This window comes from Haliotis rubra, unplaced genomic scaffold (genome assembly GCF_003918875.1).
Source record: "Haliotis rubra isolate DU_JTF1 unplaced genomic scaffold, ASM391887v1 Scf44, whole genome shotgun sequence".
In the NCBI taxonomy this organism is placed as follows: domain Eukaryota; kingdom Metazoa; phylum Mollusca; class Gastropoda; order Lepetellida; family Haliotidae; genus Haliotis; species Haliotis rubra.
In genome coordinates this window covers 3,051,716-3,075,849 of record NW_025767124.1, presented here as the reverse complement: position 1 = coordinate 3,075,849, position 24,134 = coordinate 3,051,716, and the positions used below count along the sequence as shown (strand labels likewise).

Below are 24,134 nucleotides of genomic sequence, written 5' to 3'. Positions count from 1 at the left end.
CGCTTCCTGCTTTGTCTGGTAGCGCGAAGCGCAGAGTACATGTGTTGGATGTCCGTAAAACACTCAAGACGTATGTCAAGAGAACAATGTCAATCTGTAAAGAGAAGCAGTTATTCTGCTGTTACGGGGGCGGTAAAGTAGGTCACCCAGTTACCACACAGACCATATCGAGGTGGATTGTGTTGGCGATTTGTATGGGTTACATACACAAGGGTATGACTCCCCCAGAGGGTTTAAAGGCTCATTCGGTTCGAGCAGTTGCCACGTCTAAAGCGTATGCTGCTGCTCTGCCCATTGAGGAGATATGTTCTGCGGCTATTTGGATCCGACCGAGTACGTTCATTCAAGATTATCAGCTGGACAAACATTCGCGTGGCGTCTCGGTTTGGCCAGACGATTCTCCATAGTGGACAGAGTAACACCTCAGGCCGAAAGTGAGCCTTGTCGCTGATTTACTCAGTGTTTTATACTGGTGTCGGGTCTATTCTCCCTATTTTGCACTGGTGAAGGTATGTGGTGGCGGTTTTATTTCCGCTTCTTTTGGTATCGGTGCCTTTGGCTTATATTTTCCAGCCATGGCTGGCGGTGTGCTATGGACAGTAGTTTGTTTTGGCGAGTCCCTAGTTTTACTCACTTCCACCAATCAGGCTGGGAGGTGGAGTTTTATCTTGGGTGTGTGTACCGATTGACCAATGGGCACTAAGCTTTGACCTCCCAGGGTCCTTCGCTTTAGTCACGCCTCCCCGCTTTGATTGACATTGGCGGACGCGGACTGCAAGTGTGATTTCTATTTTCATACGGCTGTAGTAAGTTACTGCGCTCGACCAGTGTGTCAGACAGAATGCCACTCGGTTTTGATCTTTGGGAGTCTGTTTTATGCTTATAAGTACCCCAAGGAGGACTTCTTCTGAAACCTGCTCTTGTCGGTAGGGGACTACCGGGGCCCTGTGAAATGGTCTCATTCGATGTTATAAAACACATGCTGTTGCCTTCAAAGAATCATAACCTCTACAGGACCAGGATGTTCTATGGTGTTATAAAACACATGCTGTTGCCTTCTCTACAGGACCAGGATGTTGGTATCACGGCACCACTGCTGTGGTTGGCTACTAGTGCCGACAGACGTGTCAGTGTTTGGTCAGCTGATTGGTCGAAAGACTTCTGTGAACTGGTTGACTGGATGACGTTCCCTGCTCCTGCATTTGCTCCTGATGGCTCCATCATAGACAAGGACGATAAGGTTGGTAGGGCTGACAGTGGGGGGAAGGTTTTGTTGCAGATTAGGCCAGACCAATATTACTATGTACTGAAACAAAATGAAGGCAGAAGACAAAATACAAATTGAAAAACTTGTCTCAAATATACAGAGTTGGAGTGGAATATACTGCATTGTTTACAACTACTGGTATTTTGACACTACTGTATCAGGTTCACCACTGGCTGATCAGCTGTTTATTAGACCCACTGGTGGCCAGATGTAACTGAAACATATGTTCTTGCTCTCGATCTTGATACCTTTGCTGTACTCTTGTGTTATATGTGCTGGTGTGTCATGATTTGCCTTGTCACAAATTCTTCTCTAATGTGATTGTTTCACGACTTTCAGCAACCTGGTTAGAATATAGTCAGGTGATTGGGTAGTGTGGTGGTGTAGAGTATTAGTTCATGACTGCAAAGACAGAGATACAATTAGTGAAGCCCACTGTATTGGTAAAAGCAGTGTACGGCCATTCTTTACATATGTTGAATGTGCTGTCTCCTGTTACTCTGGAACAGCCACCCTATCAGTATCAGAGAAATCAATTGTAAAGACTCTTTCAAAATAGCCCTAAAACCCACCTGTTTACAATATCCCTCTTATAGGCTTTTCTTACTCTCTTCTTCAGCCTGTTGAGCAAATACTTTTTGGGAGCAGGCACTATATAAATTCATTATCATTATCATTAAACAGCAGGCCCAGTACAGCCTTCTGCCTCCCAGCATCGCCAGGTTCTCTCCATGAGACTGACCTCACCCACCCACACCCCACTAACCACTCCCTCTACATGCTCTGCAGTTGATATATAGAAAGTTCTTCCTCCTCAGGCCCAGTACAGCCTCCATGGGTACAATTTGTGAAGCCCATTTCTGGTGTCTCCCGCCATGATATTGCTGGAATATTGCTAAAAACGCCCTAACACCATACTAAGTCAGTCCCTCTACATGCTCTGCAGTTGATATATAGAAAGTCCTTCCTCCTCCAGGCCCAATACAGCCTCCTGCCCCCAGCATCGCCAGGTTCTCTCCAGAGGAGACTGACCTCATTGTGTACACTGGCTATGGGATGCAGAAACATCTCCAGTTCTACAGCCTGTCTCAGAGAAAGGTAAGGATGAAGGAAATGAACTCAACTTGTCATGGCATTCGAGGTCTATATACTGTAGAACATTGTTACAACAACCAGGTAATGAGAAACTGTTTTAAGAGTACCAAGCCTTACTATATATGCTATATATATAAAAATGTTTATACATACAACAGGAATATTGCTACCAGTGGTTAAACTATATTCCTTCACTGGGGATGCTGGTCTTCATTTAAGATGACATGTTTCCTTCGCTGGTGCAGGTTGTGAGGACCACGGCTCTCACTCACTGGGCCAACTGTCTGGATCTGGCGGCAGACTCCTCCCTCATTGCCATAGGAACTAATGGTAAAGTATACTAGGAATTGGATTGAAGGTCAACCCATACAGTTTTGTAGTTTTGGTTTTAATACTGGTAATTGTAAGATAATTTATTAAGAAATCATAATATATTTAATGCATTTTTAATAAATCTTTCTCAGATTTGTTATTACAATGCATGTGGTGTGTCCGATGCCCCAAAGCAGTTGTCTCCTGATGTAGACACTATGTTGTAAAATTCTTTGGCAAGATATATAATGTTTCCTGTTTCCGAGGAATCGTAATATGGCACCACTAAACCCCTTTATTTTGTTTTCTTAAATTGCATAATTTCTTGTTAACTGTCCTGGTATTATCTGAATCTTATGCCGCTAGTTTGAATGTATTTCACAGCACTTCAGATACACCAGCCATTATATTTATTTGAATGCAGACTTTTTTCTTCAAAGAACAACAAATTGTTAAAAACACCTAAAACATGAGCCTACCCATTCACCCTATTTTGGGACAGTCTGAAATGCAATACACATATGTTTATGGCCTTTCAGTCTGTAAAAAAGAATCTAAGGGAAATACTTTTTTGAAAGAATGAATAATATAAGTACACATAAGGCAGCATGTACCTTGAGTAGGAGATAAGAAGAGTGAGTTATATGCATAGGTAATCTATCTAACGATGATGTGGTATCAGCAATATGGTTTACTGTATGTATAGAGTCTGTTCTAATTAAGAAGGACTGTAAGTTCCTTATCTTCATGGCATACTGTAATGGTTCTGTTAACATCTTCTTTGTTAGAGCGCCTCTTGAAGCTGATGGACTACTACGAAGGCAGTTTCCAGGACTTCATCGGCCACAATGACTCCGTCAACATTGCTAAGTTCTCCCATGATGGCAAGCAGCTGTTGACGTCGGCTTACTCTGAGATCTTCGTGTGGGAGGTCACTGTGTAATAAGAATGTTGTTTCCACCCAGAAGAGCAATGGTTCTATCCATAAGAGCAATGGTTCTATTCACAAGAGCAATGGTTCTATCCATAAGAGCAATGGTTCTATTCACAAGAGCAATGGTTCTATCCATAAGAACATTGGTTCTATTTGCAAGAACACTGATTCTATGCACAGGAGAAATGGTTCTATCCTTAAGAACATTGGTTCTATACACAAGATCAATGGTTCTGTATACAAGAGCGATGGTTCTATCCAAAATAGAATCTGCCTATACACAGGATTCTATTCATACAAGCCACAATTACAGATCTGAGCTTTTCCAGAACCATCATGAGAAATAACTCGTCACAACAAGAGTGTGCAGCGTGTTCTTCATCAGAAGAGCAGATGAGCAGAACTCTTAAAGATGAACAAGTGATAGACAGTGCCACCTTGACAGCACAGAGAGTGTGACTCACACATGTACCATTCCGTCCAACGCACATGCATGTTCTTGTCATTCCACAGTGCTCAAAAATACTGAGTGACCAGACCTGTCACTATCAGTTATCCTTGTGTGCCTTTTCCATATAGTTTTCCCACCATATTCATGGATGATGTGTTATATAGTGACATGACGTATTGATTAAATATAGTCTACTTGCCAAAGTAGTCATACGCTTTGTATTTGATAATGAAGTGTATACAAACTCATGGAGTATTAAAGATGGGTATCAAGTAGTGGTTATAGAAAATAGATTTATATAAAGTAGCTAGAATCCCTGGTCCATTCCATGTACAGTTGTACAGAGTTTATGCAGGTAACTCAGTAACTTATTATTGTAACATGCTGCATTTTATTTTTCAGCTGTAGCCAATTGTATATCAGACAACTACTTCATTTTATACTCAGTTTGTCATTAGCATGTTAAATTTGTTTTAGCTTCATTATTGTTTTAGAATAATAAAACAATACCTGACTTATCCTTTAACTTCATTTTTATGAAACTGTTAGAACTCATATTCCATGCTTGTCATTTCGGCAAGTAAATTTGAGATTTGATCTTCACAATGGATGCAAAGGATAGTTTACTCAGATGAGAAACCATATAGAATAGAATACTACTTTAATGCGTTTTCAGGAATTTGTGTTAAATCAGCAGAGCTACTGACACATTAGAGAGATACCAAACATATTTACATAAATTCTTTGATTTAGGTATCTTCACATTTGTTTAAGAGAGATATGGTACTTGGAATAAAGGATGTACAGGCTCTCTTAGTTTTCACAATTGGAACTTTGTAGCGCCGGCCTGAAGGGAGGAGGTTGTATTCCGAATTTAAGTAGTGAGTACGGTCAGATATGATTTTGACAGCTTGATTCACGATTTGCCGCTCATGTATTGATGATAAACATTCAAATCTGACTCAAGTGATTTTACTTGCAGTGTTAACAATTTTGTCAATTTTAGATTTGAGATGAACTGAGAGAGACCCGTACCAACAATGGAAGGAAAATGTTAAAATACTCTGAATAAATGCTACATAAAAAGATGACATCGCAGATGGGTTAACATTAAAAGATCTCAGTTTACGCATGAGCTGAAGACGTTGTTGACACTTTTTGTATAGGGCTTCAGTGTTAGAGTTCCAGTTCAGCTTAGAGTCAATGAAGGTTCCCAGATACTTCTACTCCGACACTGTCTCAACACATTCACCTTTGATTATCACTGGAAGCATTTCTGTGGGTTTACTCCGAAAGTCAGTTATCAGTTCCTTTGTTTTTGTGACATTTAAGAGTAAGATGAGGAGATGATTGTCACCCTATCAACCGCTGGTTTCTTTCCCTGCCAAACTGCTTCTGGAACTGCTTGATGCAATAAAGCTAACATTGTGGAGCAGCAAGATTATACTTGTGGAAGCACCTTTGGCATTCAGTACCACATCTTTTCAGGAGGATGATTTTTGTCCTTGGTCAAGAGCCAGTGAGACAATAGACAAATCTTGAACACACAACCTTTGACTTGTCAGGATGACTAGCTAGGTATCTGGTCATCTCAAACTTCGTACATGACATAAAATAACAAAAGTATTTATTCCTAAAATTATATAAAAGTTATTTTACAAATTGCAACAATATGTAGAGTTTTGCTTTAGTAACAGTCAACAAATTTGTCATCTTCGATGTCCTTGTCTTCAGACAAAATGTCCTCCAGAAGAGCAAGAGGGTTCTTACTGTACTCATCAGAACTGCCTGAAATTATGGACAACTGAAGTTCAATGTCCACATCTCTTAGGAGGTGAAGAACTGTTGTCAGGCTAGCAGTGCCTAATTCTGATTCTGAATTTGTACTGTGTTTGCCATTGGTTGTATCACCATTTTCAACTTTTAATTTCTTCAGCTGATTTTCATTAACATCATCACCAATCTTTGCTTTAAGATTCTTCAGTATTCTGTAAGATTTTTCACGAACATGGTTGTCATAGTCCTGTGTGCCTGATACGATGGCTTCACAAAAACCTGTCCGGCTCAGTACAATCAGATCATCGCTCAATGTGCTGCCATTATCAAACTTTCTCTTTGTGCCACTTGGTGAAAGATCTACAGCATAATCAGGAACATTTGAAGAAGGGCACTTTATCTTCTGATCAGAGACACTTTGCCAGAAATCTAGAGTATTTGCCTTCACTTCCCAGTCAAAGTCTGCCATTGCTTGGACCATCGCTGAGAATATTTCCCTGACAACTGGTTCCAGTATTCTTCTGTTAGAGTAAATGGTTTGTAAGCTTGAAACAGCAGCTCTGCGAGGGAAGGCTTCACTGTCCGTTTTTATTATGTCCAATAACTTGTGAACAATGTCTGCCTACAACAAAATGGTTCTCAATGAGATGAGACGAGACAGAAGAAAAGGTTAATATGACAATAATGAATACCGATAAATCCCAACATGTGTAATCTTGAGTTCGAACACTATCAGTATCTGAAGTTATTGCTGTTGGGAAAGCAGTTGAATGAGGATGGTTCCACCCTGCACTGGAACTGACAATGTTGCAGCTTATCAGGGTGAGATAATCTATGAAGTGTTTCATTGTACAATATAGACAAATTTTATGAATAACAACTTCTTTTATTTTGTGAGTGTTTTGTCAAGCAAGAATCTGTATCGAAACATCGCACTCACAGAATAAAAGAAGTTATTATCCATAAAGTTTATCTATATTGTACTTCTAAAATGCAACTGAAGGACGGTTCTAGTACTCCAAGTACAATCTAATTGACCTTATTGTCTAATCACTGGAATGGTTTACTTGTACAATTTACATATTGCTTTTCAACAGAGGTACATCTGTAATAATAGAACACAAGGAAGCATATTTGATTTGTTTCCAAAACATAACGTCATACGGTTTGTACACCATACAATCAGATAACCTGCACCCTCCCCATTTCATCAAATTATAGCAAGTAACAAATTGTAGTCCTCATTTTTACACAGAGTTACAGCAGGAATCATTTATCACCTCTGTTTGTTTGAGCTGAGACAGGAAGGCATCCCAAAGCTGTGGTGCCATGGCAACTGCAGCAACTAGTCTGATTGCGCTGAGCTCGGACGTAGCTGTTGCTGTCTGACACACATTGCCAGGCTGACCCAAAGATGTGGCTGGACATCAGTAGATCACCAGCAACAGGAACATCTGTAGTATTGTTAAAGAAAGCACAGAAATTAACTGCCATATAAGAAGCAGCTGAAACGCCACAATAATAAAGAAAAATGTTTACAAATTAAAAAGTCACAGTCATAGACAACAATCAAGGTGATAACTGCTTTTCAGGGCATATGACATACTGAGGCTATATGTTGCTTTCAGATTAGATCAGCAAAGGACCATATTCAGTTTAATCTGACCATCAAACATCACTTCCGTATCGGGTTTATTAGTGTGGTGATAATGGATCAGGTTAGATTCCTGGAACCCCATGCTAATATGTAGGGCTCCAGGGCTCCAGATAAGGGCCGTATCGGCGTATGTACTGATAAAAATTATGCATGATACGGTAGGAAATATTTTGAAAAACGTAGCAGATACGCACCACAGCAATGGTGTACGGTCTTAGAATCATTTACACTCGTATTTATGGGAAAAAGTATTGTTTTATTGTTTATTGACCTGTTTACACAAGAGTAACAATGTTGTGGTGCATACATGAAAGGAATGACAAGATTACCGAGAGTCCATTTATTTCCATTCAGTACTCTGAATGTACACTTAAGGTTTTCCACTACTCTTATATTGAAAAAATAAGGAGTACGTACTCCTGATGTTGAAAAATTATCTGGCACCCTGGGGATCTAAAGTGAGTACCAGGTGCCTCCAGTTTGGTTTATTAGGGCGCCTTGCCTCTAGGCAGGAGACCTATTGTAATCGTTCGGATTATTATCATTATTATTTATTATTCCACCGATATTTGTACCAAACATAACTCCTAAACCAATGCTCCGAATCGCCTACAAAAAATCACAGATGCGCACTGAGGTGTAGATATTCCCCTTAAAAATCTCTAGGCTCTAGGCCCAATAGCAAATGGGAGATAATTCAAAATTAATTCCAAAATTTCAAAGTTTGACAGCAAATATCTCAAGAACTAATTGTTCCAACACTTCCAAATCTCTTGTACAGATGCACAATCGAATTCCCAACAATTTTGCCTGGACGGGTCAAGTCACTAAAACGTATCATTTGGCAGTTATTTGGTTTCAGTGTTTGGCCAGTGTGGTAGATGAAGGCTTGGGGATTCCAGAACACTAATTGTTTTGACCGTAGACCCAAGAAAAACTGAGATACAGCCTTTTAAAGAGGGAACTATTTCTTCTCCGGAACTTCTTAAAATGGTACATGACCCCCATGACCCCCGTGACCCCGGGGGCTGTATTTGGAAGATCCGCTCGTCTGTCAAAAACGTTTATTAACGTATATTTCGGTTTTGTTTCTTGTTTAATGCCACACTCGACAATGTTCCATTTATATGACCGCAGCCTCTAAAAAATCAAGTCTGGACCAGACAATCCAGTGATTGACTTCATGAGCTCAGACAATACGTAATTAGGACACAATGACAGGCATCAACAAAGGTAAGCGAGCCTGACCACCCGATTCCGTTAGTCGCTTCTTACGATAAGCATGGGTTGATGCGGACCAATCCTAACCCAGATCTCCACAAGAAGATGGTTGTGTCCTGGTGCCCTGGCACAAAGTGAGTGAGTGAGTTTAGTTTTACGCCGCACACAGCAATATTCCAGCTATATGGCGGCGGCCTGGCACAAAGAGACATTGCATAGCCATACCTGTTTACTGTCTGTAGTGATATCACAGGAATATTGTTGGCAATGAAGAAAACAGTCAATTATGATCCATGTCTTACAGAACTGTCAAAATGATATTTACTTACTGTGTAGGTTGGTGAGTTTGATAATGGCTTCAACAGCAGTGTCCCTGTTCTCCCACTGTGTGCTCACGAGATGCCTGTCCAGCTGGCCCACAATCAAGGGGAGGTAACTGGTCAGACATTCACTTCCACATGCTGCACATGCCAATACACCCAGTATAGAAAATACACAGTCGAAGCCTTTTTGTTGTACCTGAAATATACATTAACCTGCAAGGTATAATGACTGAATTAACAGTTGGTTACATTCATAAACTGAAACCAATTTAAAATATAACTGTCTTATGCCTACATTACCTATCAATGGCTTTCATGCTTAAAGAGCCTAACATGTTCCAAGTATACTGAGAGAAACAAATAAAGGAACACATGAAAATTCAAGCGTTCCTTTAATACTTTCCAGTTTTCATCACCAGCTTTGAATAGTACTGTGGAGGAAATCTGGGAATAAATAAAGGAACACTGCCATGAAGTGGTGTTCCCTTATTTGTTTCCCTCAGTATATTTCAATTAATTACAGACTTAATTATTCGAAAAATGTACATAGAATTTTACAAACAATATTTTGCATATTGAATGTATTTGATACCAAAACTATCTTTCCAGAACACTATTCACTCTGTTCAAAAGAACAGCTTATACATTGAGTACAGGTAATCTGTTCACCTGCATTATTTGTCCTTACATCTTTCCCTGTAAATTATTAATGGTGTCTTAGCCCTCATGATCCTCAAACACAATCATGCCATGCACTCGACCAGTTCATCAAAACTATCCCTTGTAATGTGATCGGCAGTCTGTACTTCAGCAGGCAGTGGAACAAACGTTATAACTTCTACTCATCCCGATCCTCATTACTCAAAGCTGCATCCTGATTGGTCAGGCCTAAACAAATTGTTGTGGTTCTGATTACCCGACGAACCCTTGAATTCTGGTGCCGAACCTATTTTTTTTAAAGAGGTGTGGAAAAATGAAATTTTTAGAGTAAAATTAATATTTTATACTTATCCTGACTCATGCTTATTGCTTGTCTTCTTCTTCTTGCGAACATAGTGGAACACGTGTATCTCCCAATTGAAGTTCCCTTCAATTAAAAAATCACTAATTAGTACTCACCACGAGTGACCTCCCTTCCACAAGCAGGAGCGAGTAGCCACCTGAACCCATGTGCCTCACTCTCTCCTTTTGTTTCGAGCCCGACACTTTATTTTTCGAAGAAATCCAAAGTGTTAAGTGGGAGGAGGGGGAGAGCTTACCTCATGAGTCAGGATAAGTATAAAATATTAATTTTACTCTAAAATTTCATATTTTTCCTTATCCTGACTCATGCTTATTGCTTGTAGAATCCGACGGAAAAGGAGGTGGGAATATATATACTTTGGATTTTAATAATTAGTGATTTGAACTGTGATGATTGTAATAACCCTATGGGAACTTCACAAAGGCACTGAACTGATGAATTCCTGCTGTTTAACTTATCAGCTGCCATATAAAGGTTATTACAATCTATAGAATATGATAAAAGCATATACAACATTAATGTAAGCTGAAGCTATTAATGTGATAATATACACTTCTGTGAGTTTATAGTGGATACTTTTATAAATTAACCAAAGTATTAAGCTTAAGATATGCATATATTTAAGCTTTAATAGTATAGTACTGTGCTTAAGATATAATTATAACTTAAGCTGTGTAATAGTAACCAACTCCTTAGAGTTTGTTAGCTAATACATTTATGCATATGACCATATGACTGAGCTTAAGGATTGATGAAACTTAAGCTGAACATATATATATAGTAGCAAAACTCCTAGGAGTTGTAAGCTTATATATAGTATGATATAAACACCATAGTACTGAGCTTAAGATAATAAATTAAACTTAAGCAAAATATATAGATAGCATGTAGCTATTAGTACTGTTATCAGATAAGTATAAAATCTGTAAGATAGACTTATCTTCTCCGTGGAACTGTCAACTGTTGGCGAGGACCATGGGACGAAATGGTGGATACCTGAGGCGTCCTCGGTGGTGATATCTCTCAGATAGTGGTTGGCAAACACCATATCGGATCTCCAGAAACATCCCTCCATTATGGTATTCAGCGAGCAATTCCCATGTAGAAGAGAGTTGAGGCTAGCTCTAATTTAAGTGAGGATTAGAAGCTCTTGGAGAGTCGAGTCCTGCAGCCTTGTAGGCACGTAGTATGACAGTTCTGATCCAGATAGAGATTGTAGTGCGTGAGAGTTCGTCTGCGTGGCTGTAGATATAGGGATAAATAATCTCTTGATTTTCCCTCTGCTCTGTTTGGATCGTTGGAGATATATTTTCAGTGCCCTCACTGGGCATAGTGATAGATCCATCGTATCATGCGGTCCAAGTATGGATGAGAGAGCCTCGGACGTGGAATAATCTGTCTGGTTGACCTGGCAGTTGGTTTTAAGCTATAAAATCCCAGCCAGTCCCAGATGGCGATGTTATGAATATCATCAAAGCGTGTTCTCTCGTAATCCAAAGCGTGAATCTCTGACATCCTGGCGTCCGTAGCTAGTGCTAACAGGAATAAGGTTTTGTGGGTCAGTGATTCCAAGCGATGTAGATAGCAATGGTTCATAAGCCTCACTAGTGAGGTGTTGGAGACACTATATTTAGATCCCAGGCTGGGCGTGAAACTTCCGTTTCTGATCCTCCAATCGGGCAGCATCGTAACAAAGCGAGTAACTCTGGTGTTTTTGTTAACTTGGCCCGTTAAGCATAGTTATGACAGAACTTATGGCTGCAAGATAAAGTGGACAAAGGTTGAGCCTTTTAGATTCTTAGTTAGCCGTAGATAACATAAGAAATCTGCCACTTGAGGATGTGTAGCATATCTGGCTGTAAATCCTTTCTTAGCAGCGTAATTGACAAAACTGTGCCATTTGTCATCGTTACAAGTTACGAGTTGAGTTATGTAGTGCAAAGCGTGACGCTTTAGCAGCTCTGGCAGAATAACCTCTCTTATTCAGACATGCCTTGATACAATCCATGCGTGAAGTTGGAATGCTTCTGGTGTTTCGTGCACTTGTTTGGTGTCGCGGATGTATCAATAGATTGGCGTTGTGGGAGCTGAAGAATTGGTTTTCCCATTACTTGAATGAGATCTGGAAACCAAGTTCTTGCTGGCCAGTAGGGCGCGACTAAAATCAGATGGAGGCTCTGCGTTTGACTGATTTTCTGTAAGACTTGTTGGATCAACGCTGGAGGCGGGAAAGCGTACGCGTTGAGTCTCTCCCAGGATATGCTTAGAGCGTCCGTTGCCCATGCTAGTGGGTCTGGCACTGGCGACACGAATGTTGTCAGTTGCTTGTTGAATCGAGTGGCGAATAGGTCTATCAGTGGAGATCCTATTTCCATGATTATTTGATTGAATATCTCTGTCGGCGACGGTTGGTGTGGCCGAGAGAGAGCGTCTGCTAATACATTCTTTGCTCCTGGAATGTGGCAAGCTCTGACGTGTATGTTTAGATTGTCGATTAAATCGAACAGTCTGAAACTTTGAGTCAGTAGGTTCTGTGACCTTGTTGAACCTTGTTTGTTCACATAAAACGCCACTGTTGAATTGTCTGTGTGAACCATCAACTGAGCGTTCTGTAGTATGTTGCTCCAGTGACTTATGGCGTTTATGACTGCTTGCATCTCTAGCAGATTTATGTGACATTTGCTCTCTTGATTGCTCCATAGGCCTGACGCTGTCCTGCCAGCAAGGTGGGCTCCCCAACCTTGTAGTGGCCAGCGTCTACGTAGAGATGTGTGTTAGTTTCAGGCTCTACTAAGGAGAAGCGCCTGCGCAAACATTCAATCTCTTGGTCCACCAGAGTAGATGTGGTTTGACATAATCTGGTAGACTGAATGGTAGAGGGTCTCGAGATGAGCATTGATGAGGACTTGTAGCGGACGTAATTGAAGCCTGCCTCTGACTGTCAAATCTTGAGCTGATGTGAGTAGTCCCAATAGGCTCTGCCACTGTCGTGAGTGGTAGCGGAGAGAGAGTAGGACTTGAGAATAAGTTGTTGGATCTTGATCCATCTGTCCTCGGGACTACAATACAATTCTGAGCTGTTAGAAATCGTATACATAGAAATTGCAGATCTTGCATTGGTTCTAGGTCCGACTTTAGTGGATTTACTAACCATCCTAATTGTGTTAGTAGCTTGATTATAAAGTTCAGCTGTAGTCTGAGACGCTGTGGATCTGGATCCACTTGTATACCGTCCTCTAGGTAAAAGCGCTTCGAAGACCTTGACGATGTAGGTATGAGACAATAGGCTTGGTCACTCTTGTGAATACCCAAGGGGCCGATGTGATTCCGAAGGGAAGAACCTTCCATTGGTAATTTTTCCCGTCTAGGATAAATCTTAGATATTTCCTTGAGTTGGGATGAATCGAATGTGTAGATATCGTCTTGCAAATCTATGCTGGCCATGTAATCTTTGAGTGCGAATTAAATGCGAAGTTGCGGTAAGTGTATCATCTTGAAACGTTGGAGGCTTGCAAAGATATTCTCTGTTGAAGATGCTCATGTTGTATATGAGACGAAACTTCTCCTTGGAATTTTTCTTCGGCACTAGGAAAACTGGGGAGTAGAAACCTGGTACGATGTTTCGTTGATCCAGAACTTCTAAGGCCTGTTTGTTTAGTAGAGTAAGTACTGTTTCTCTTAACATAGGTAGTTGTGCCGGTTGAACGTTGAACCCTGGGGGGTTGACTGTTAACGGAGGCTTGGCCTTGAGTTGTATTAGATATCCGTGCTGTAGGATGTTGGATACATATGGATCAAGCACTTGAGACGGTTGTACTGGAACGGCTGGGGGTGGAAGACTCCAGTCGTTCCGAACCTGAATTTCATCGTCTAAATCCACGGGCACCTCTGGATGATCTGCCTCTAGCTGATCCTCCCCTAAATTTGTTGTATGGGCGACGAAAAGAATCCTTGGGATCTTTAGCTGCAGCTAATTTCTTGTCCCGTGCTTTCTGTAGCCCCGAAAACTTGCCCGAGTATCTCTGTGTTGACTGTTTAATAACGTTCGCTAAGGTATCCATGGATCTGATCATAAGAACCTCTCTCGAGTCTTTAGATACTTCTTTGGAGACCTTGTCTATGTTGCCACCAAACAGTAAGGGTGATGACCATGGAGCTGTGTATAGAGATTCTGTAAATTGCTTATCCCAAGAGCAGGAGGCTAGTAAGCCTTGCCGACGAGCCATGGTAGTAGTTTCAGTAAGCGCTGATAGGTGCTCTGTAAGAAATTGGTGGTCTCTTTTCTGCATGAGTAGAGCTGAGTAGATCATTCTATCTTCCTCCTCTGTAGAATTCTTGAACTTGGTGATGAGAGTTTCATTAATCGTTCTAGATCTATTCAATCCAAGAACATCCTCCTGGCGATGGTATCTAGTTGGCGAATTTCGCGATCGTCTACTTTGTAACTTCTGGACTTGGCATAAGCTGATTAATTTAAAGTTGTCATCAATATCCTGGGCCTTGAAAAAGGGGTCCATATTGTGTCCAGCAAATTTCTTGGCATTGAAGACCGGGAAATGTGTAGATTGGACTTTTGAAGATTTGGAACAGGCTGTATCCAAATTAGCTGGTACCGCTGCAATCGGGTCAATAGGAGGTAAGGTGATATTGTCTACATCATCATCCTTCATCAGGTAAGTCTGAGTTGAATTCTCGTTCTTCGATGGGGAAGCCTATTTCTGGTGTCCCCCGCCGTGATGTTGCTGGAATATTGCTAAAAGCGGTGTAAAACCAAACTCAGTCAGTCAGTCGATGGGGAAGCAAGTTGTAACTCATTCACCATCCAGTATCTGATCTCAGCATCTGAGAAAATGATACCTTCTTCCTCTGATGTAGGGTCACATGTCGGAGTCCTAGATCTGTAGGAAGATCTATGAGAGGACTGTGGTGAACGGACTGACGAGTGGCTAGTGTAAGGAGACCTTGGAGGAGACATCCTCGGCGAACGCTGGGGACTTCACGAAGCTCTTCTACATCTTCTGGGCGAGGTAGATATGGAGCCACTTAGCCTTCGCGACCTTCGCGAATGTATCGAGTCAGTGTCCGAATCGACATATGAGTGCTTGCTTCGCGAACGACCTCTGTGTTCTACAGGGTGTGGGCTCGGCGTAGCGCTCCTTCTCTGCGATGTCCCTCGCAACTTGATAGGCTCTAGCTCCTTCGCGGAGGCGGCCTGGGACTTCCTTTGCGAAGTGATCGCTACGGGCTGGGTTGCCCTTCGCGGAGGCGCGTTTGTGGGCTCTGGGGCCCCTCTGGCGAAGCCAAAGGCGGACTCTGGGGCCCTGTATGACTTATTAAGGGTTGGGCTCTGGGGCCCGTGGCTCTGGGGCCTCTGTAAAACGTAACGGTCCTCCATCAGTCTCATGATTTGGTAAACCAGGTCGTCTGGGACGGTCTGCGCTGGCGTTGGGGGTGGCCTCTCTGTGAAAGTGGCCGGGACCCTCAATGCGTAAACTCAGGCGTCAGCGTGAGGCATCTCTGGTTGCGTGTTTATCTGCGCTGTAGTGGCGGTAGCAGATACTGGGCGTTTTCTTGGTACATCTGGAATGATAATCGAATGTCATCATCATATAAACATAATTCTGAGACAGGTAGAATATCGGAGGCAAAATTATTTGTAGCTTTCGTAGATTTCCCTTTTGACGAAGCTGTGGACCTGGGGGTTCGAAGCGTACGTTGAGATGATGTGGACGCTTTCCTAGTCTTAGACTGTGAAGACGGAATGTCTTGAGATGCAGGTAAACTTCTTGGACATAGCGGACTCGTCCCCGCTTATCCCGAGAGAAACTCCGGCATGCCACCAGCGGTGGCGGGTCGTCAGTCAACAGTTGACAGGGTATATTAGCTTCCGATCTATTAGCCATGACTGAAGATTGTTTGCGAGATTTATCTGCCTTCCGTCTCAAAACGGAACATAAATATTTATCAAAGGCAGAAATTGGTAAATTAATACATAATTTACAACGAGAAACAATAGAACATGGAGTAATGCAACTAGGGCATTTTAAGCGTGGATCGGTAGCGGAATACCGTAGTTTACAACCTGTGCAGATTCTCGTGCGTAAACTGCTGAACAAACCGGCGAACCGTGAATAAAACAGCAGAAACACGACTAATAATCAATGCAAGTTGAATAAGGATACTAGTTACACCTCTATAACTGAATATAAGAGGTACTAAACTAAATATAAATAAAGGATATAGTGTGTTGGGAGACACAGGCACTCTCACGTCCAGCTCACTGGGCGAAGAAGGAGAGAGTGAGGCACATGGGTTCAGGTGGCGCCCTCGTTCACGCGCTTGTGGAAGGGAGGTAACTCGTGGTGAGTACTAATTAGTGATTTTTTAATTGAAGGGAACTTCAATTGGGAGATACACGTGTTCCACTATGTTCGCAAGAAGAAGAAGACAAGCAATAAGCATGAGTCAGGATAAGGAAAAATAATAAGCTTTCAGAAACCATTGTTTTTTTCCCCGCCACGGCGGACATCGGTCATTCTGATAGAGAAAGTCGACATGATGTTGCAAACTTGATTGAATAAACAATTACACATTGATAAATGTGTTATTAGTTCATACTTTACTTCTAAAATAAATGTATAAAAAAAATCCTACCAACCTACCTACCCTAAATTTAAAACAAGTGTAATTGGAACCACAACATTTTTTTTATTTGGCCTCATGATTACTACAATGGCATATTCTTCAGACCTCACGGGCAGAAATAAAAAATGACAGACTGATTAAATCCTAAAGATATTTTCTGTTATCAGTCCCTTCATAGACAAAACATTTGTCTTGCAAAAAGTCTAAATCTTGCTCATGTCTCTCAGAAAGTATGCGATGAGTCATGATAAGGCCCACTTCAACACGGTTAGAAGAAAACCTGAGATACAATGTTCTTACTGTATTGTGAGTGCATGTTCCACTTGAGATCTCCATGGTGACATCAAGGGCCTTGGTAAGCATGGCAACAGGAACAGAGCTTTCTGATAGGGTTAGAAATATATTCACATGTTATCAAACGGCAACAACATCAATGTCTGGCTCATGTCACAGATGATATGTTAAAACTTGGATGTCATGATGAAGAAACAACCCTAAACCAGGCATTGTATGTGTTTGTTGCTTAATGCTGCACTCAGCCATGTTTCAGGTGTATGAGGGTGTGCCTATAAATAGTCAAACCTTGATCTGACATTCCAGTGATTCTTATGATCGATGTCATGTTTAAAATTATTATTGATGTGCATTTGTGTGGGCACTTCCATGGTTTTACAGTACTAGACTGACTGACTGACTGGGTTTGGTTTTACACCGCTTTTAGCAATATTCCAGCAACATCACGGCGGGATACACCTGAAATGGGCTTCACACATTGTACCCATGTGGGGATTCGAACCCGGGTCTTCGGCTTGACGAAGCAACGCTTTAACCACTAGGCTACCCCACCACCCCTACAGTACTAGGCCACTGAGGTAAACGCTGCAGTTACACATATATACCCCACTCAAGAAACATGTTACTGACTCCAAGAGAACTAGTTTTAGGAGGTTTGTCTTATTGGTTTCATGTTCAGTGTCAGCACAGTAACAAGTAATGCCTTCGAACCTATTTTTGTATGATAATGCTGGCATCGAACTACCATCAACATACAGTTGACAGTCAACTATTGTTTCTAAAACATACCAATACTGCAGTTGATTTTGTCCAGTAGACTGAGCTGCAGACGTCTGTTGTCTACAACATTCTGTATGATGTCACTGGACAGACGATGTCCCACCAACACATCCACTCTCGGGTGGGTCAGCTCCAAGATCTCCATCATCTCCTGCAGACGTCCATCCTGAAATACAACCACCACTCATACAGTCAAATATGGCCTGCTTCCTCAAAACGCAGCAGCTCACAATCGATTAATTAGAGACGGCGGCCATACAGCTGCAATATTGCTGAGCGGGGCATCGAACAACAAACAAAACAAAAAAAATAAACAAACACAATTATAGCAACAGTACTTTCTTACTAATGAATCTGAAAACAGATGAAAATGTGAACACCAATCTGATTTATTGCACATGGGAAAAGGGATTTGATACTCTGATGTCTGGAATTTTTAGGGTGAGGTGAGGTGAAATGGGGGTTAACATCGTACTTAAGAACACTTCGCTGATATGACGATGTGCATGTGTTTGCATGTGTGGCTGCCTGTACTACCCCAGACTAAAGCTTGTTTTATAGTGCTGGCTCACTGAGATACCATGCCGTAGTTAAGCATGAATACCCCACTCAGACACATTATACTCACTCCGAGCCGACCAGTAGTTGTCTTACCCATTAATGCCATATTTTTACGTCTTTTGGTATGGCCGGCCGGGGATCGAACCCGCGACCTTCCGCTCTCCAAATTTTTAGGGCACATTAGTCAATGCATTTGAGATGTTGTCATGATGCCATAATATTCCACACCCAACTTTTAATCTTCATAACATTGAGTTGTTATTAATACATATATACTGCATGAATGTGTATGGCTGTTGTGCAATGAATTAGTGATATATTGTTTGTTTATTGATGCACTCAGCAATATTCCAGCTATATGGCGGCAATCTGTAGATAACAGTCTGGATCAAAAGCATGTGCATTGATCTAAGTGATCGGAATACGGTGACATGATAGCGACCCTGACCACCTGTTCCTGGTAGTTGCCTCTCACTCTCACCTGCTTGAAAACCTTCACTCTGCATTATGTATACAGTCAGCAGCCATCGACCATTGCAAGAAACCATACAGTTGTGCAATGTCAGCTGAGCACTGAGAGCTTTCTGTCATCATTCTCAATGAAATCCAGACATGTGCTTACATTGTTGGTTATACACTGTATATAGAAGCTGTATGTATTCACAAATGATGGAAGGAAGCATTCTCAAGTCAATATTTACCTTCAGATCTAGAGAGTCAGTTGTGTGAAGAAGCAGTTGGATACACTGTGCCTTGTTTATCATAGCTTGTCTACATGTTTGAAGCAGGCTGGTGTCCACTGACAGGGAAGAAACCCCCAACATGATGCTGTACGGCAACAACACTATCTCCTGCAGCTCAACAGACACAGCCAGCTCTGGAAAACTACCAACACAGAGTATGTCATATATGTAGTCATATGTGCTTGTGTTGGACCTAACCTTCCATTGTGAACAAAACATCTGTTAGAATAGTCATACACTCGCTGTTTCTGTGAATTATTAAGCTAAATAATACTATGTAGGTCACCTACTTCAGGTCATCCAGCAATATTGGAAGTAGGTACAAATTGTTAGTTTTGGTTACTTTTCCTTTCTTTGAATATAGTAATTAATAATAATAATAAGTCATCTTCTGTAGCGCACAGTCTCCAAACACCAAGTGATTGCTCACGGCGCTTAATCAGAATCTGATTCTTATTACCCCGGATAACCCAGCTGCCTGTTAGGCGCTAGAAGGTTATAGTCACATGACTTTATCCAAAGGGGTACCCATTTTCTGCTGGGTGAACAGAGGCAATTTGAACAAACTCACTTGCCTAAGGTGAGACAACATGCATCACATGTGCTTCATTGTGGGGCAAGACTGAAGTCCTAGAAACTCTCAGGAGTCAAGCTGCCAAACATGGTCACCCATCCAAGGATTGTCCGAGCTCGACGTTGCTTAACTTCAACTGATTCGTGATCTGAGCTCTGTGCACAGGACCACGCACCACCAAGATAATTTGCAAGATACCAGTAAATTCCTGCTTTCTGATGAAAACAGTGACTGGTTTTATCTTCACTGAACAAATTTACACTGAATATCAGACAATGCCAGTGATAAAATTATAATGTTACTACTAAAAAGCAAAAGACAAAAGGATTAGAGTCAAAGAAATACATATTCATTTTCTAGGCTATTACAAAGCATATTTAAACTTTAAACAATGAGACCCGTGAAGAGCTGGGTTAGACTGGGTCTACAGCAACCCATGCTTGTTGTAAGAGGCGACTAACGTGATTGGGTGGTCAGACTCGCTGACTTGGTTGACGCATGTCATTGTATCCCAATTGAATAGATCTATGCTTAAGCTGTTGATCACTGGATTGTTTGGTCCAAACTCGATTATTTACAGACTGTTGCCATTTAACTGGAATATTGCTGAGTGTGGTGTTAAACAACACCCAAACCAAAACTATAAACAATGAGTGATAAAAATCAAGTTTCTATGTAATGCTGTTTGTTCATGCAGCATTCAGCAATTGTTTCTCTTCACTATAATGTCAAGACCAGAACATCCAGTGACTGACATCGTGAAAACCAATCCCTGCTGTTGGTTAAGACTCCACTGAGTCCTTTTACAAACAGGATACATTGCTGGGGATCAGTCCATTGCTGGGTTTTAATACGGACAGTCATATTTACAGCACTACAAAGCTGAATATCTGATGTCACTGTACCTTTGGTGTATTTTGACTGCCAGCTTGTGATACTTGCACACAGTTCTCTGTGTTAGTCCATTACCACTGTGATCGAAAAATCTCTCCATGAAATCATCAAGCTTGTCATGTCCTCTGAAAGAAAGAAGCCACAGTGCAGACCACATGAACTGAGTAATGCATTTCAAACTTGTGTGATTGAAGGCAATTTAAGATGGACTGACTGAGTTTTGGTTTTACACCGGTTTTAGCAATATTCCAGCAACATCACGGCGGGGGACACCAGAAATGGGCTTCACACATTGTACCCATGTGGGTATTCGAACCCGGGTCTTCGGCGTGACGAGCCAACGCTTTAACCACTAGACTACCCCACCGCCCCTGGGAGATAAAGAACTTGAGTGTCATGAGCTACAAGGTTAGGTTACAGTTGTTTGGGAAACCTAATCAAACAGGTTCAGCCATGAATTTGTTGTTTTGGTGGTTTCTAACTAACTCACATAATATACATTTACAGATACACACAGAGGTATCAATATGGCAGTTTGTTAATCTAGCCCTTGTTACAATGTAAACCATTCATCATCCAGTCTGAAATCCAACATAGTCAAACAATCTCATTTAAACAATGACAGGTTTTATTTGTAAAGAACCTTTGTAAATTATTTAGCAATGTTTTGGAAACGGAGTGGGCAAATGAGATTCAAGATACCTTTCCTCATATACACCCAGGCATTTCAAGAGTGCCTCTCCACTAAGAGAGTTTGATCCTGATCGCCTTCCAAGACAGATACGCAGCAGACTGTCCACAACATCCTCATCACAGACCTCTTGCAGTAGACCTTCACTGGAGACAAGAACAGATAGAAGGTTCTCAAGGTACAAAGTCAATGGTTTATCTGGTGAATCTGCTGCCTGTTGTAACTCTCTGTGAATGTCCTGAGACAAGAGGCTGCATACTGCTGCTTGGCTTTCTGATTTGTTTTCTTTTGTGTCCATCTGTGAGTGGTTCTGTTTTTTTAATAACACAATGACCAGTTTCCTAGCTGAAGAGTGTAGAAACAGACTTGTGTCTTCTTGTAAAGACTGGATGGCTTGGTCCACATAATCTGAAATACAATTTCTGAACATAGTGAACTTCTGCAAATTTATAAACACATGTGCATTCACAACATATTTTACTGACTGACTGCGTTTGGTTTTACGCCACTTTTAGCAATATTCCAGCAATATCACGGCGGGGGACACCAGAAATGGGCTTCACTCAGTGTACCCATGTGGGGATTCGAACCTGGGTCTTCGGCGTGACGAGCCAACGCTTTAACCACTAGACTACCCCACCGCCCCACAACATATTTTACTTTTTATATAGATCTCAATGTTTTTAACTGAAGGCCACCACAATTAAATATCTCTAAACTTGTTTTTCAGTAACTGTTGAATCTAAGCGCACTCAGATAGCAACAAAGACAGTGTGATGTCACATTAGATGCAGTGAAGTCTCAAGGGTGAGTGAGTGAATATGGTTTGACGCCACTTTTAGCAATCAGCAATATCACGGTGAAGGACACCAGAAATGGGCTTCACACACTGTATACCCACGTGAGGAATCGAACCCGGGTCTTTGGCGTGACGAGTGAATGCTTTAATGACTAGGCTACCGCACCACCCCTCAAGTCTCAAGGTCTTACTGGATATACAATATTCATCATATTGATTCCTATACTCATTGACCATGGAGTCCAGTGAGATGCAACACTATCACTGTTTCAGTGTTTGCTTCATAAACTTAATTCAGTTGTAGCATGCATACCAGTAATGTCAATGTTATATTGTCATCAAGCAAGGAAATTTCAGTATATCCCTATTATATTCATAAGGCTTAAACATACTTTCAATTATAATTGTTAGAGTGGTGGGCCACCTTTTTCATTCCTAGAACCAAGAAACATTATTCTTGAAAGTCCTCAATATTCATAAATGGATAGCACTAGGATCCAACCTTAAGAAGATGTTATAGATTACATAACAACAGTTGACTTCTGACAAGTTCAACTCATGGATGAGAAAAGCCAATCATAGCTACAAAGTGTTAACAAACAACAGTCCACTCAACTTTCTTATCATCACTATCATGCCTGCTTAAAGTGTACTGAAAATAATCAAACAAATGCATACTGATTTAAAATTTTAGAAGTATCATTCCCATACAAGCTCCATCAATTGCACTGCAAACTGCAATCAAATAACAAAAATTTGTATGTGAATATTCCAGGCTGCCTGTTATACCGATCTATCAAACTAAATACTGTCATGAATATGATGAACAGTATTTGACACACGATGGTTTTTTTACCTTTCTCTTCTATTAGCCATTTCCATCCATTTGAAGTCCTTGCCACCTGGCTCAAGCTATCAAAGTAGGATGTTCCTATAGATATATCCTTCCACAGACCTTTGTTACTGATTGTCTTGTACAGATGTTTGGAAACAGCTGAACCCTCTGTCTGCACTTCTTGTCCGGCAAGCTGGAGGGTAAATGTCACAATGCTTGGCTCCAAAGTATCAATTTTCTCAGTTGCCTGTTCAATAAACTGACTTCCTCTTTCACATTCTGTATCTGAAACTGAATGACAAATAACCTAATATTTATAAACAGAGAGGTGAGGTGAGGTGAAATGGGGTTTAACATCGTACTTAAGAATATTTCACTCATGTGACGATGTGCATGCGTGTGTATGTGTGGCTGCTTGATTTATAGTGCTAGCTCACTGAGATACCATGCTGCAGTTAATCATGAATACCCCACTCAGACACATTATACTGACTCCGAGCCAACCAAGCCTTGTCCTATCCATTAAAGCTGAGTGCCAGGCAGGGGCCAACAAGTACCATATTATTACGTCTTTCACGCTCTCCGGGTGGAAGCTCTAACCCTCTACACCACGGAGGCGGCCTAAAGACAGAGATGCATTCTAAGAAGTTGTAATAGGAATGACAAGTCTTTATGGATGATCTATTGCTCAAAAGAGAAGTTTTGTCATTCCTATTAATATTCTCAAAAGAGAAGGCTTGTCATTCCTATTAATATTTATAGTGTCAAACTTCATGTTTTAAGGTAGGTTAAGGATTGGTCCCTCATTACCAAGTTTTCAAAGTATTTATTTTGACTAAATCCAATAACTGTTTCAAAGGTTGACAAAGCAATAACACTCTAATCTCAATAATGACAGTTTGGGGATATGTCAGTTACAAACGATCAAACTCGGAAAGTATTAAAATTATTCATGAAAGCATCGCAACAACATAGTCAGCTTGTTCTAACATTTTTCCTTCAAGATATCCAGAAGTCTTTGGAGGCATGTGTCGTCAGCAATGGGTTTCTGTATACCCAGGAAAAAATCAAAGACTTCTGACAATTTATTAACAAATTGTTTGTTATTCATTGTGATTTCTTAGTTTGTCTCTTCTCAGTTACTCGCTTCTTGTGCGTTTCAGCTCTGAAACTCAACACAGCGATAGTCTATTCCCCGAATTCTAATACTAGAGGGGAGCGACAGTGTCCCGCACTGGTGAGGAGCTTGGAACAGGTA

At 41.1% G+C, this 24,134-nt stretch overlaps 2 protein-coding genes across 3 annotated transcripts in view; one reads left to right on the top strand and one right to left on the bottom strand.

Annotated features, from left to right (window-relative positions):
- LOC124289382 (WD repeat-containing protein 90-like) overlaps window positions 1-4,577 on the top strand; it is a 65,557-nt gene extending 60,980 nt beyond the window's left edge. The window contains 5 exon segments of the mRNA XM_046726004.1: window positions 1,067-1,240; window positions 1,955-1,989; window positions 2,278-2,365; window positions 2,608-2,692; window positions 3,463-4,577. Coding sequence (XP_046581960.1) covers window positions 1,067-1,240; window positions 1,955-1,989; window positions 2,278-2,365; window positions 2,608-2,692; window positions 3,463-3,617 — 537 coding nt within the window. The 3' untranslated portion in view covers window positions 3,618-4,577.
- A 1,092-nt stretch (window positions 4,578-5,669) lies between these two features.
- Window positions 5,670-24,124, bottom strand: LOC124289305. Of its 2 annotated transcripts, none has more exons than XM_046725913.1 (10): window positions 23,867-24,124; window positions 22,898-23,167; window positions 21,254-21,650; window positions 20,563-20,676; window positions 19,042-19,225; window positions 17,789-17,945; window positions 17,006-17,088; window positions 9,043-9,232; window positions 7,116-7,289; window positions 5,670-6,457 (listed from the first exon to the last, which is right to left on the bottom strand). In XM_046725913.1, the coding sequence occupies exons 1-10, from the start codon at window positions 23,985-23,987 to the stop codon at window positions 6,411-6,413; spliced, it is 1,737 nt and encodes a 578-aa protein (XP_046581869.1). In that variant the 5' UTR covers window positions 23,988-24,124; the 3' UTR covers window positions 5,670-6,410. The 2 variants fall into 2 exon arrangements, with proteins under 2 accessions (XP_046581869.1, XP_046581870.1); XM_046725914.1 differs by having other exon boundaries at window positions 22,898-23,161.
- Window positions 24,125-24,134: the final 10 nt, after the last annotated feature.